The sequence below is a fragment of the Sebastes fasciatus genome, chromosome 8, assembly GCF_043250625.1.
Source record: "Sebastes fasciatus isolate fSebFas1 chromosome 8, fSebFas1.pri, whole genome shotgun sequence".
NCBI lineage: Eukaryota > Metazoa > Chordata > Actinopteri > Perciformes > Sebastidae > Sebastes > Sebastes fasciatus.
This window is the reverse complement of record NC_133802.1, coordinates 16,836,569-16,850,486: the sequence shown is the minus strand read 5'-3', so window position 1 is coordinate 16,850,486 and position 13,918 is coordinate 16,836,569. Positions and strand designations below refer to the sequence as shown.

The following is a 13,918-nucleotide window of genomic DNA, read 5'->3' as shown; positions in this document are numbered from 1 at the left end:
GCACCAGAAGCGTTATACAAATGACAAGTTGACTTGATTTTTTTTTTATTTGAATATTAAAAACAACAAAAGTAAACATATGTTTGTATTAAATATCATAAATGTGTGATTTAAACCACCTGTTACCAGAGTAGAGAGAGTATCATTCAGTCTATTTCTATATAATAATAATAATAATACATTTATTTATATAGCACTTCTCAAAACAGATGTTACAAAGTGCTTCACAAGAAAATAAAAGCAGATAAATAAAGTAAAAGATATGGTAACTGTTAAAACAGAATATCAAACAATAAAAGCAGATAGAGTAAAAACAAATATGGTAACTGCTAAAACAGAACATCACAGAACATATCAATAATAATAGAAATGGTAAAATGGAAGGACAAGTTCATAAAACAAATATACAGTATATATACATAAATGTGTGTGTTCTAGGTAATAATTCATGTAGGCCTACTTGTCAAAAAAAAAAGTTCTTCTTACTTGTCTTTGTTTTAATATTGTTTATCTGCAGCGTTTTAATGATGCTTCTTCTAAGTGTTTAACAATATTATTAATACTCAGTGAAGGAAAACTGGTAACTTCTGCGTAAAAATAAGCCCCATTAGGCTTTAGCCATGACCCACTTAATAACCAAATAAAAAGCCAATCAGTCAAGGTGAATTCACAGCAGAGCCGTGTGAGTGTCTATGTGTTTGTGTGTCTATGTGTGTGTGTCTCTTTGTGTGTGTGTGTCTGTGTGTGTGTCTATGTGTGTGTGTGTGTGTCTGTGTGTGTGTGTCTATGTGTTTGTGTGTCTATGTGTGTGTGTGTGTGTGTGCGTGTGTGTGTGTCTATGTGTGTGTGTCTATGTATGTATGTGTGTGTGTGTGTGTCTATGTGTGTGTCTATGTGTGTGTGTGTGTGTGTGTGTGTGTGTGTGTGTGTGTCTATTGTGTGTGTCTGTGTGTGCGTGTGTGTGTGTCTATGTATGTGTGTCTATGTGTGTCTCTGTGTGTGTGTGTGTGTGTGTGTGTGTGTGTGTGTGTGTATGTGTGTGTGTATGTGTGTGTGTGTCTATGTGTGTCTATGTGTGTGTGTAGAGATTGAGCCCTGGCGGGATTGTTGAGCAGGGCCTCCTCATGTCTGCTGTTGAACACGCCCCAGATAGATGAGCCAGATATATAGGCAGACCTGCGGGTAGCAGAGGAACTGTGAGAAAAGAAAAGGCATAATCGCACTTGCTCACCTCAAGGGTTTACCTGTTACCTGTGTGACACCTCGCAATGACAACAGGGCCCAGCGGAAAGAGGCCACGTAAAGGGAGTTTTTGGATGATACCTTAGCAAACAATCTGTAAAAAAAGTTTTGTTTTTTTTCTTTCCTCGAGCGTGTCATCTTTTTTTAATGCTTCTCGTCATTTCGGAGTTCCTGTGGAGTTACCTGGGCTGTGATCGACCGGAAAATAAGAGAAGAGAGTTATTCATCAGCTCCACAGATCGGTGCATGAAACAATGAGTCGGAGAACGAGACGCTGGATTTTACGAGTTTTACTTTGTCTGGGAATTGTTTATTTGAAAATTGGGTGAGCTGCGCTTATTTGACTTCACATTAGTGTGTTGTAGGTTATTCAACAAGGAGACTTTTATCCGTTGTTGGTCCTTGAAAAGCGCCTGTTGTATCACATATTTTCTCAAAAAGCAGGCAGGTGATTTTTACAAACTATATAGGATAAATAAAACATTAAGGAGAACAGCGTCTCAGTTAGTCTCGTGTGGCAACTCGTCATTATTACCATTAATGAGATTTCCTTTATTATACATTTAAAGGCTGGTAAACATACGGGTATAGTCATTAAAAGTATCTATAACTTTAATGTAGTAGCTTTTTTTTATTTACACATTTGGTGCACTGTAGCTCAGACATGTTATAGAACAATTTGATGATAATTTCTACTGTTAAAATGCAATAATCCCAGTAAAACAGTTTATTTTACACATGGATATAATAGCGTAAATGCATCTCAGTTAGACTCGTGGCAACTCCACATTATTACCATTAATGATATTTCCTTTATTACATTACATTACACTTAAAGGCTGGTAACCATACGGGGTATAATTATTACAATTATCTACAACTTAAATGTTTTTTTAATTTACATATTAGTCTAGTGGTGCACTGTAGCCCAGGCATGTTATAGAACAATAATTTCTACTGTTAAAATGCAATAATCCCAGTGAAACAGTCTATTTTACACATATTAATATTTGGATTACAGCCATCAGTTAGGGTACTATATAATAAACCAAACAGTGTAAATGCATATTTTAAAAAGTTATGTTAACACTTATAGGTAAAAAAAATATGTAAACTCAAACTAACAACAAAAAATTATAGGAATGGGAAAAGTTTTTCTCAGTCTATTTTACACATGGATATATTTATATATATTAATATTTGGATTACGACCATCAGTTAGGGTACTATATAATAAACCAAAAAGTTGAAATGCATATTTTAAAAGGTTATGTAAACACTTATGGGTAAAAAAAATATATATATATATATATAAACTCAAACTAACAACAAAAAAATTATAGGAATGGGAAAAGTTTTTCTTAGTCTATTTTACACATGGATATATATTAATATTTGGTTATATTTTGGATACTATACTATACTTTATACTATATAATAAACCAAACAGTGGAAACGCATATTTTAAAAGGTTATGTAAACACATATGGGTAAAAAAAAACCTCAAACTAACAACCAAAATGATAAGAATGGTAAAAGTTGTTCTCAGTCATGTATCCATGTTGCATCCACAGTGGCTTCTCGTCGGTGGTGGCCCTCGGTGCGAGCATCATCTGTAACAAGATCCCCGGTTTGGCCCCCAGACAGCGGATCATCTGCCAGAGTCGACCCGATGCCATCATCGTCATCGGAGAGGGAGCCCAAATGGGCATCAACGAGTGTCAGTTTCAGTTCAAAAACGGTCGCTGGAACTGCTCTGCACTCGGAGAGAGGACAGTCTTCGGAAAAGAGTTGAAAGTGGGTATGTTGCTGTCTGTTAACGTTTGTTTACAAAAGTTTTAAAAAGTTTCAAGTTTCACTTTCAAGTTTATTTGTCATATGCATTTAAAAGTACAGTGTGCAGTGAAATGCAATGAAATGCATTTTACCCTGGCTCTCTCTCAGCCCTTAAAATCTATAAATAGTATAGTTGATAAATACTACAATAAATAAGACAATACCTGAGAATAAAATTACAAAACAACCTAAAACATCCATAAAACAATCCACAGCTCTGCATTCATTTAGTGCTACTAAAAAAATGTTTGGTTCCAGCTGTAAAAGTGGATTAATATGTAAAAAAAAGATGTAATTTCTTCACAGAAAAACAGATCTCTTATATTGGAAACATACAAAACAGGATGAATATGAAAGGGAACATTGTTTCCTCAAATTTTACATTATACGATACGATACGATACGATACGATACCATATTATACCATACGATACCATATTATACCATACGATACCATAGGATACAATACGATACGATCAACTTTATTGTCAGTTTGCACTGAAATTCATTTTGCATCCATAGGCAGCTCAGTTTGAGAAAAAGCACACATAGACAGACAGACAAGTATAAGACCCATCAGACAAAAAACACAAAACACTTCACAATTATTCATACATAACCCATTACAAAATTGCCATCTGTCCTCTGGATTTACATGTCTTTAGCAGCACATTAATTATTATTTAGCAACAAGATGGACTGATGGACAAAAGCGTTCTTTAGCCTGATGCAGGTTAAATGTAGGGACTCTGAATCGCCTCTTGGATGGCAGAAGTTGATATTCCCCATTTAAAACATGTAAGGGATCAGAAGAGATGTTGTTGGCAAGTCTGAGCATTACTTTTGTGAGCTGCTTGAAAGGAGGCTGTCACAATGATCTTCGCTCAGATTTTGATTTGGCTATAAAGTTTAGTTTTAAGTTTTACAGCTATACTACTGAGCCAGTCTGTATAATAGTATAATAGTTTTACTCCAAGCGTCAAACCTTCATTCTGAGCTCAAATCCATGCAAAACTCTAGTTTTCATCACTAAACTCACATAATATGTCTTTCTCATCCAAAACCACTTTTGTGATTTACCTCAAAAATATGTTAATATTTACAAAAAGAATTTCAGAGATTTATGCCTATATATCAAGTAGTTAAATTAAGACCTGATACCTTGGAAAAAATAAAAATAAATGACCCTGACATGCTTTTCCATATGTCTCACAAATATATAATCTAATAGCTGGTGCTCTTGATCTCCAGTCAAAACCTGCACCAACGTCTTCTGCACATAAGTGCTCATCTGCCCTGCATCCACAGAACAAGGAGCATCCCATAAGGAGTCAGTGTCATTTACAGCAGGCCTAGTTTTGCTCCAAACCTTTCATTGAGCAGGGCTTTTCTATAAAGGGCTATCTGAAGCCAGCACTGTAACAAAGCTCCTGTGAATGTTGGCAGCCTTTCTTTTCAGCCCGGCAGAGTCTCTGGAGACACATTTTCACTGGTCTTTATCCTGTCTAGTGATGGGTGCTGTGGCTCTCACTGTAAGGGATGTAGATCTTACCACGGGTATAAGTTACAGCGGGGGCAAAGCCAAGAAGGAGAGCAAGGCCTGAAAGTACTAAATTAGAGAAACAAATTAGTTCAAATCGATGTTCCTGCGGAGACAGAAAGAAGTCTGCTCTAAAGAGTGGATGGACTTCAGGGGATGTTGAAATTGTGGCTGGAGATTTGTGGCTCATTTGATGAAGTGATAATGTGGATTAAAGACTGTTAGATGTTGAGGATATCAATACCAGGAAGACCTAACAAGGTTTAATGAAGTATGATGACATTTTGTCGAATGATGCCTTTAAGGCTGCAGTCTGTGTAAGATTTGAGAACAGAGGATGCTTTTTTTAAAACCATTTAGATAAAAACCTTTAAAAAATGTAATATATTTGAGTTCTATTGATGTTAAACAAAGAATACAAATACTCTTTTACACAATGGCCAGTAGCTTGGACCAGCTGTTTGAGGCCATCTTGCCCGCTGCTGCTGCTGCTGTTGGAAAGAAAGGATTATCTCTTCATGCTGTTGAAATGAAAACAGTGGCGTTTGACAGTCTGTTCTTTTAAGAATGAGTGGTTGTAGCTCATCAAGAGTCTTGGTTTGTGTTTCCAAGACAGGAGTCTTGGACAGCCATACCAAATAGATTGGTTTCACTGATCAGATTAGCGTAGAAGGCCAATGGCTGCAAACGAATGCCATTGTTGATGCCCAGGCCGAGTGGAGCTGTGCGGCTCGCGGTATTGTTCTTAAAGCGAAGGAGGACTGACCCGTGAGCTGACATAATCCTTATGGGTGATGCAAGGTGCATCCAGCTTTGAGCCATTTCAGGCCTCAACTGTGTTTGCACTTGAACTCTGGAGTCCCACTAAGCTGTGTGAGATGAGGTCCATATAAAGAGGCCGGATACTGAGAGGGGCAGAGATGAAAGAGAAACAAACATGGCAGAAGAGCAGCGAACTGGCACTTTTAGTTCAACTTCGACAGGCGTTTGGATTCTTTTTCGTCCCACCTCTCTTTTTAATATCTTCCACCTCTCATTACAAGCTTAGGAAGAATTCATACCATCTCTTGCGGTGAACTCATGCACTCAGAACTGCAGGGGAAAAATTAACAACGGTGCAGTCAGAGCTGACTGACACACCTTCTTTTTTGGCTCGGAGCCCATCGACTCTATAAAAACGTCCACATAATTGATGCTTCAATATGAGTTTTTTTTTTTTTCAATAGCAAGGGCACACATCCAAGATGTTTATCAAAAACATGGCAGCTTTACGTAGTGAACCGGGTGGCAGTAGGAAGCACAAAGATGTTTGTTTTGAACAGAGACAAGAGGAGTTTGTTTACACATAGATATGCTGGGTGTTATAACCAGCAGTTTCCTGTTTGCATGATGATAAATCACAGATCTGAAAAGTAATGGATTTTGAATATTACATTATGGGCTGTTTTCACATTGTATTAGGAGGGAAAAGTATTGCTTTGTTAGCATTATATAATAAGAATAAATGTTTCTTTCTCTGCTTATGGAGAGCTTTGCTTCAGGATCTGTCCGTATGAATCCTGTCAGATTAACCTTCACTTATTTGTCGATATTTCCGTGTACGTGTAAATGATTTATTAGCTGGACTTGGTGGAGATAACAGCAGGATGAAGATTCGGATGTCAGTGCCTTATGAGTTTACACAGAATGTGACAGTTTTCTGAGCGGATCAATAGCCCTTCCTTCGCCGACAGCCCTCTTATTCATACCGCTTTGTTGACTATACCACCAGCGGCCATTTTGGTTCACAGGCAGGACAGTTTCCAGGTCAGGTTTCAAAACACTGCAGCCCTTGAGTGATATGTCACCAAGACTGTGATGTAAGCACACATACTATTAATAATTAATCTCGTTTTTAGGAGGAGAAACACCATGACATTCTTTTATTTAAAAAAATGTCAATGTGTACCTGCAACATTTTATTCATCCCCCTTTTTTTCTGCTCCACCAGGCAGTAAAGAGGCTGCGTTCACCTACGCCATCATTGCAGCGGGGGTGGCCCATGCCATCACAGCCGCCTGTACGCAGGGCAACCTGAGTGACTGTAGCTGTGACAAGGAGAAGCAGGGTTTCTACAGCAAAGACCAGGGCTGGAAGTGGGGAGGCTGCTCGGCAGACATCAGCTACGGCCTGGGCTTCTCCAAAGTATTTATCGACGCTCGGGAAGTTAAGCAGAATGCAAGGACACTCATGAACCTCCATAATAATGAGGTGGGACGCAAGGTAAGTGATTAGAGTTATGTCTCTTTACTCAGCACAATTTGTTCCCATCTCCAAATTTGACTTCTTTCAAGGCACAATTAATATAAGTGACGACTAAATGGGATGGCGAACCGGTGGTTAACTAGTCTAAGTCACTACTAAAAGTCTCTGGCGTGATGTGGTGTGGCTGAACTTCGCCAAAGATGTGGGCAGCGGGGGCCAAGACTGAACAAGCAGCGGAATAAAAGGCTGCTTTTAAGGGAAGAGCTGTCTAAGTGGCAGGGTTTGATTACAACCCAGATCTCTGCACTGAAACCAGATTGACACTGTACAAAAAGGCATTAGCCCCCACCTCCTCCATGGGATTTGCACCACTGAGACAGTGTACAGTTACCTTTATGACAATCCCCACACACAATTTCTCTAATATCATAAACCCACATCAGGTGCAATGTGCTTGTAAAGGCACCACAGGGTTGTTGACTGTTTGGTTACCAGGTTTCGTCATTATTGAGTAGTAGGCTATGTGTCTCTGTTGCTGTATAGTGTAGTTATATGCACTCCACCTGCATACCAACTCTAATCAAAGGTTATAATTCAGTAAATTGGATCTTCATCAAGTAAATATCTGTTTCAATATACCATGCTTACTGTCAGACCCTGCTGCAAAAGTCACAAAGGGCGTTACTGCATGAAAACAGAATGGGAGACAACAATAATACAATAAGGAAAGGATGGTTTTCACAATGTGTTGATGGCTTCTCTGCATGCATGGCTGCAGAACACTGCAGACGTAAGTCTAGAGGTTAGAGATTGAGTGGAATAATGTGCCAAACGGCTAAAGTGAGGTTGGAGTTAGTGAAGGATAAAGTTAACTCATATCCTCTCTCTCTCTCTGCTTCACTGTGCCAAACAGCCTGATTCACACAACCAACACGTCCATCCCCACACTGGGCTGAAAAGCCTCCTAGCACACAATCGTACCCGGTAGATCATTTTCTACGTGCGTCTCAGGACCATGAATTCAAATTGGCTTATCTGGACAGCTAAATTGCCTCCCAGGGAAAAAGACTGTACTCGTAGATTCCAACTTTTGCTACTCTGTTTCTCTTCTTTCTGCTAATAAATGGCCCCTCTGTTCCTTTTATTTATGCTAATCAAAAGCGGTGACACTGAGCGGGAGCGCCGTTCACAGCTCCCCGGTCGAAGACGTCCACACAAAGGCTGTCACAAGTGTTGGTCACAGAACAACTGATGGATTAGCGAGTTGAAGCCAAGGGTTTTATGAAGTGGTTTGCTTGGGGAAAAGTTTTTTTTTGGTTCCTGTTCACACGTCTGTATTTGGGTTTTATCGTTACAGTTTACTTGCCAAGAACACGGAGGCATAAATATCTCGTCAATGGCTTTAGGAGACCACATCGCATACCAAACCCCCAGCGTTTTAGCAAAAGGAAATGGCAATTGACCTTGCTGCTAAAGAAAATTCCAGTTTCTGTCAATGGCACTTCTCATTGTCATCAGTTCAGGCTTTAGCAGTAATCCCAGTCACTCGGCGCCTTGTACAGTCACTCTTGACATTTGTACGTTGTGTGTGGTGACTACACACACAGAGCCTGAAATCTGATACATTATTTTGGCTTCTGTGTATATGGTATCACACAGCTATGCGGCAGGGCTGTATTTAATCCCCAACTATGGTGTATTTGTCAGTCACATCGTTATTAGGTTGCACGTTTGTAATTTGCCTTGAAGTGCAAGAGCTGAAATGTGAATTGAGACAGTTTGTAATACACCAGGGGTTTAGAATATGTGGCTTGAATTGTAATTTAACCAATTAATTTCTGAAAAATAATAACACAATCACATTTCTTGAGCAGATAAAATCATTATTGTCATAAACTGCACGGTAATTGGTTTTTAATAATCCACCATGGCTGTTATTAACCTATCATCAGAGTGTATTTGTCACTCATCACTGGAGTGTTTTCACAGTTACTACTTTACTAACTTGTTTTTGTGCGTCTAGGTCCTGGAGAAGAGCATGCGACTGGAATGCAAGTGTCATGGCGTCTCGGGCTCCTGCACCACCAAAACCTGCTGGACTACACTTCCCAAGTTCCGCGAGCTCGGCTACATTCTCAAGGAGAAGTATGCCCACGCCGTGCATGTGGAGCCAATCAAAGCCAGCCGCAACAAGCGCCCGAAATTCCTCAAGATCAAGAAGCCTTACTCTTACCGGAAGCCCATGGATACAGACCTGGTGTACATAGACAAGTCGCCCAACTACTGCGAGGCGGACCTCGTGACGGGGAGCTTGGGCACACAGGGCCGAGTGTGCAACAAGACTATGATGCAGCACATCAGCGGCTGCGACCTGATGTGCTGCGGCCGGGGATACAACACACACCAGTACTCCCGCGTCTGGCAGTGCAACTGCAAGTTCCTGTGGTGCTGCTACGTGAAATGCAACACCTGCAGCGAGAGGACAGAGGTGTACACATGCAAATGAGAATATTTATTGGATGGTGTGTGTGTGTGTGAGAACGTGTTGGTTCATGTCTTTGTGTTTTCATGGACAAACTGGAACTGTTAAACCTCACAAATAAGGCTGTTATTGCAGTCTTTTCATACATAATGAGGAACTACTGTACTGCGCGTACAGTAAGCTGAAGACGGGGCGTCATGGTTCTTTTGCACACAAAGCTCTTCACCCCCTCTTCTTGGACTGGTGTGTTTGTCGGGGTGCAATGTCGAAAAAAAGTGTGACTAAAGGGAAAAACTGTACCCTGGCATGTGGGACCGGGGGCCCGCGGCGTGAGCCAGTGATGCAAAAAATTTCAAGACTTTTAAGCTATACGGACATTTAGGAAATGGACTTTGCCAATGCAAATGAATTATGGTGGATGTGATTGCTGGGCAGGACACACTGCTGTAGTTCTCACTCTGTACGCAGATGAAATGACACAGCCATTTGGAATATTTAACATGCTGTATTTAGAGAATGAAAATAATTAATATTAATTTATTCTATAAGAAAGAAAACTACTGATTTTTTCCGTTATGGATCAAAAATAACTAAATGTTGGGGTTTAGTTTATTGAATCAATCCACACACTTGTTAACACACTGGATTTGAATCCGCCTGGAATAATAATGTGTTTTTAGAATAACATTGTTCCAGATGAAACTGCTGTAGGCTACTCACATTGACCTCCTGACCCTCTCATGAGTTCGCCTTCCCTCTGTTTGCTGCTAGTCTAGAGATGTTGAGGTCGAAGGCTGTACGCTCTACTGACTGCCTTCAATGGCATTGCTTACTTCAAGCTGATTTAACAGGACTCGTTCACTGATCAAAAAACACAGGCACATTTTCCACTTTTGGTAAATATTGGTTCATAGAGTATATTTTGTAAAAGCCTATTTTTATATGAATGTCTTATTTATATCTTTTTTGCATATTCAATGTCAAGCTCGGACACCTGTTTTTAAATCCCTGTGGAAAAAAAGCTGATATATGTGTAAGTTGGCCCCTGCTGTCACTGCCATAGTTGTATATTGTAAGTGATAGGAACTGTTTATTTGTGTCTGTGTTCAAACAAATGTGTTTACTGCGTTTCATGACTACTACTGATGGAATACAGGAACAGAATAACACTAATGAGATATGATTTCCATTATTGCTTCCTCCTACATTGAGTCTCAATCTGATCATGACAAAAGACAAAAATGGGAATGCCATAAAGAAAAAGACCTATGGAGAACGTGTAGTTTTGCAAGAATACTTGAACAGTTGTATTGTGCTGTAAATGGCTAGATAACAGTAAAAAAGAAGAAGAAAAGGAATATGGACCATAACATTTTCTGGCCATAAACCAGCATAACGGTGGAGTTGTTGAATTTTTATGACATAAATTATTAGGGATGCACCAATCCGACTTTTTCAGTCCTGATACCGATACGATACCTGGGCTTTTCGGTATCGGCTGATCAGATCCAATACCAGTGTTTAATTAATAAGTGACTGGGATCATTCTTTATGTGTAAGGCAACATCAGGCTTGACTTAAACATTGCTTTCCTAACTTTGTAATACAAAATGTAGCAAATAAATACAAATATAAATTTACTGAATTTATATTTATTATTAAAATAAAAAATCATACACCAGCAACTTGGTAAAGAAATCTTCAAAATTAACAGGAATTAAAATTCCAGTATATAATGTATAAACATAGAATTGAATCGAATAGATCGGCTCCAGTGACACCGATACCTGATCCAGCTATTTCAGTCAGTATCGGCCCGATATCTGATCCCGTATCGGTGTATCGCTATAAATTACCTTAATTGCTCATTATATAGGAATCAATTAACTGTTGAACATGAACAATAAATGTAAATCTTTAATAATGGTTGCCACATTGTGGTTTGCATCATCATCAGGCAATCGTAAAGTCATAAAATAGGGATAAATATTCTCAAATATCATATGGTCGCCATGGAGATAAATCAGCCCTCAAAGAGCTTATCGTACAAGTACAATGTGTGCAGCACTGGGCTGTAGAAAGAGAGACGTCCTTTGAGAGGGGAAAGTTATTCAGGCTTAATTGAGGGCCCATCTTGCAGACTGGGAAGCAGTTGAATGTGTCAGAGGAGGAGAAAAGTGTTTGTGCCCTAATGGTAGGGTACCGGAGTAATTGATGAGAATGGCCGGGCAGACTGTCACGGAGATGACTTGCTCAGTCGGGGGAGTGGGAGCTGTCAGGTGATAGATGACTCGCACATCTGCTTCATTCACTCCTGGGCCACTAGTTGCTACAACAACTCCAGCGCAGCGGAGAAAATGCAGGGCAGTCTCCAAGAGAGGCCGGGCCGACGTGTCAGGGAAATGTTAACGACGCTAAAGCCCACAGTCGTTACAGATTCCACTCTCATCGGCCTGGAAGTGTGGAGTGGGGAGACGGGCCCGAGGTGTTGACGGAAAACCTGCTCCCAATAATCTCCTGGGATTGACAAATGTGGCCTGTAAAGTTTTCACCTGTGCGTATTTTAGAACATTCCCACGTGGGCATTTTTATTCTTGTAAAACCTCCTTTTTTTCCTCTCAGAAAAAGCTGAGACACATGAGGTTTAATTTACAGTAAATTAGTCGTATCATGTGTCACTGGCGGCGATAATCTGCCCAGAATAAAGAGAAAAGGGCGTGAAGGGGAAGGCTTGTCTCCGTCTGACAAAAGCTTTCAGCTTTCATAATATTGATACAAAAGACTTGCGCATAAGAAAAGGCAGCTGCTCCAAAAGCTCTGGTTAAACCTAAACTAGGGGTTTTGTGTGTAAGATGCACATCGCATTATCTCACGAACAAAACACTCACATCACAGTGTCCTTTATATGTGTCACTGATTTACTTTCACTTGCGGTAGTCTAACATTTGAATGACAAGGGTTCGTGTGGATACCTTGAATGTGGTGCTCCTAATGCGGATTAATCAGCAGGATTTACACCATCAAACCTACGATGCTACTATTTACAGCATAACAATGTAGTTTAGCTACTGTTCCATTGTAATCCACCTGCAGTGTTTTCCAGTCAGGTGCAAAACACCACCGGCACACAGAGGCCACAGTCACTTCATCCCCATTGAGTCACAAGCACAAAGTACCACCTTCTTTGATATGGCAGCCTATAAGTCAGACACCCTTCAGGATCACTGCAATGCTAATTATACTCTTAGCCGTGTTTCTCCATAAACAGGACCAGGCCCATGCCAAGATGTTCAGGGGTGTAATATCCATGTTGCTGTGAAGTGGGGTTGCGTTCTACCCTTTGGAGTTTTTAAGAACACACACACAGAGAGAGAGAGACACACAAACACACATACTCGCCCGTCACCTGCAGTAGTTGGAAATTGGTGGTAGCAGTAGATTTATGGTTGGTAGTCTGGCTCACTCCCTGTGTTATTACTGGAGGCCTGCCACGGCTTCCCTATCTGCTCCCATGACCCGTTACACCAGGGCGGCCCGGCGGTGTGCTCCAGCCAGAAATTAGCATCTAAGCCAACAATGAGTCTTTTAACACATATTTAAGCAAGATCCATCCTGCTCTCTGTTTTATCATTAGATCGGCCTCGTCTGCACCGGCGATCAGATAACCGATGATGCACGACGTTTGTTGAAACCGGTGATATAGAGTTCAGGATTTATTTCCAATTCATCTCAGGAACCTCAACCTCAACTGCAGTGTACACATTAATCATTTCTTTATAACTGTTCTGGTCTCTTTTGTGTCTGCATGACAGCTGAATTAAAGTTACCCACGAAACATAGATAGCATCCTGTGTTTACTTCCCCAAAGACGACTGAAGATATACCACCAATGAAGAAGGAAATGACTCATAATTTCACAGTAAAAGAGTTGTTAAATCATATATTTTACAGGGCCTTCATTAACCCAACGCTCTCTCTCTGTGTGTGTGTGTGTTTCAACAGCTTCCAACATTTCACTCAAACAAGTGGACAGCGCTAAAGACAATAATTTGAAGGAGGAGGAGCGAGAAAATGTGCTCTCCAGTTTTTTCTCTCCCCTTCGCTCTCTCTGACCATAAATCTTCTGACACATGATTATGTCAGTCATACTTTTGTTTTTCCTCTGGTTGAGACATGCACAAGCACCTGAGCGCTGCTGCACAGTAAATTGCAGAGCACAAGGTTGTCTTTATGTGATTCCAGAGATATACTGCACGGAGCGCAGCAGCTCATTCATGCACTCTCTTAACAGAGTGCTGTTTGAGACTCCAAGCGATGGAAGCCAGAGATAGCAGACAATATCCACTCCCCGCAAGAGAGATCCACAACTGTTTGGCCCTCACAAGGGGGTTGTCTATCTGACTTCCCATGGTCTATCTGATTTTACAGGTAAACACAGTGGTCAAATAGCTTCCAGGCATTGTCAGTGGCATTAAGGTAAGAACAGGAGCAGCTCTTTGTGGGGATTTCGGAGGAGCCATTTACAACGACACACCGGCCCGCTTAACCTGCCTTTGAAAGCTTTTGAAATATTT

General features: G+C 40.4%; 1 protein-coding gene across 1 annotated transcript; it reads left to right on the top strand.

Annotated features, from left to right (window-relative positions):
• The first annotated feature begins 1,163 nt into the window (after positions 1-1,163).
• On the top strand, positions 1,164-10,796 carry LOC141772647 (protein Wnt-7a). Its single transcript, XM_074643873.1, has 4 exons — positions 1,164-1,567; positions 2,817-3,043; positions 6,609-6,880; positions 8,886-10,796. Exons 1-4 carry the CDS (start codon positions 1,497-1,499, stop codon positions 9,366-9,368), a joined length of 1,053 nt encoding a protein of 350 aa, XP_074499974.1. The 5' UTR covers positions 1,164-1,496; the 3' UTR covers positions 9,369-10,796.
• Positions 10,797-13,918: the final 3,122 nt, after the last annotated feature.

What these genes read in the sequence shown, in the direction of transcription:
- LOC141772647 (XM_074643873.1), top strand. Translation starts at nt 1,497, where the DNA reads ATGAGTCGGAGAACGAGACGCTGGATTTTACGAGTTTTACTTTGTCTG. An exon ending in CGGAAAAGAGTTGAAAGTGG is followed by an intron (nt 3,044 to 6,608) that starts GTATGTTGCTGT and finishes CTGCTCCACCAG; the next exon opens with GCAGTAAAGAGGCTGCGTTC. An exon ending in ATAATGAGGTGGGACGCAAG is followed by an intron (nt 6,881 to 8,885) that starts GTAAGTGATTAG and finishes TTGTGCGTCTAG; the next exon opens with GTCCTGGAGAAGAGCATGCG.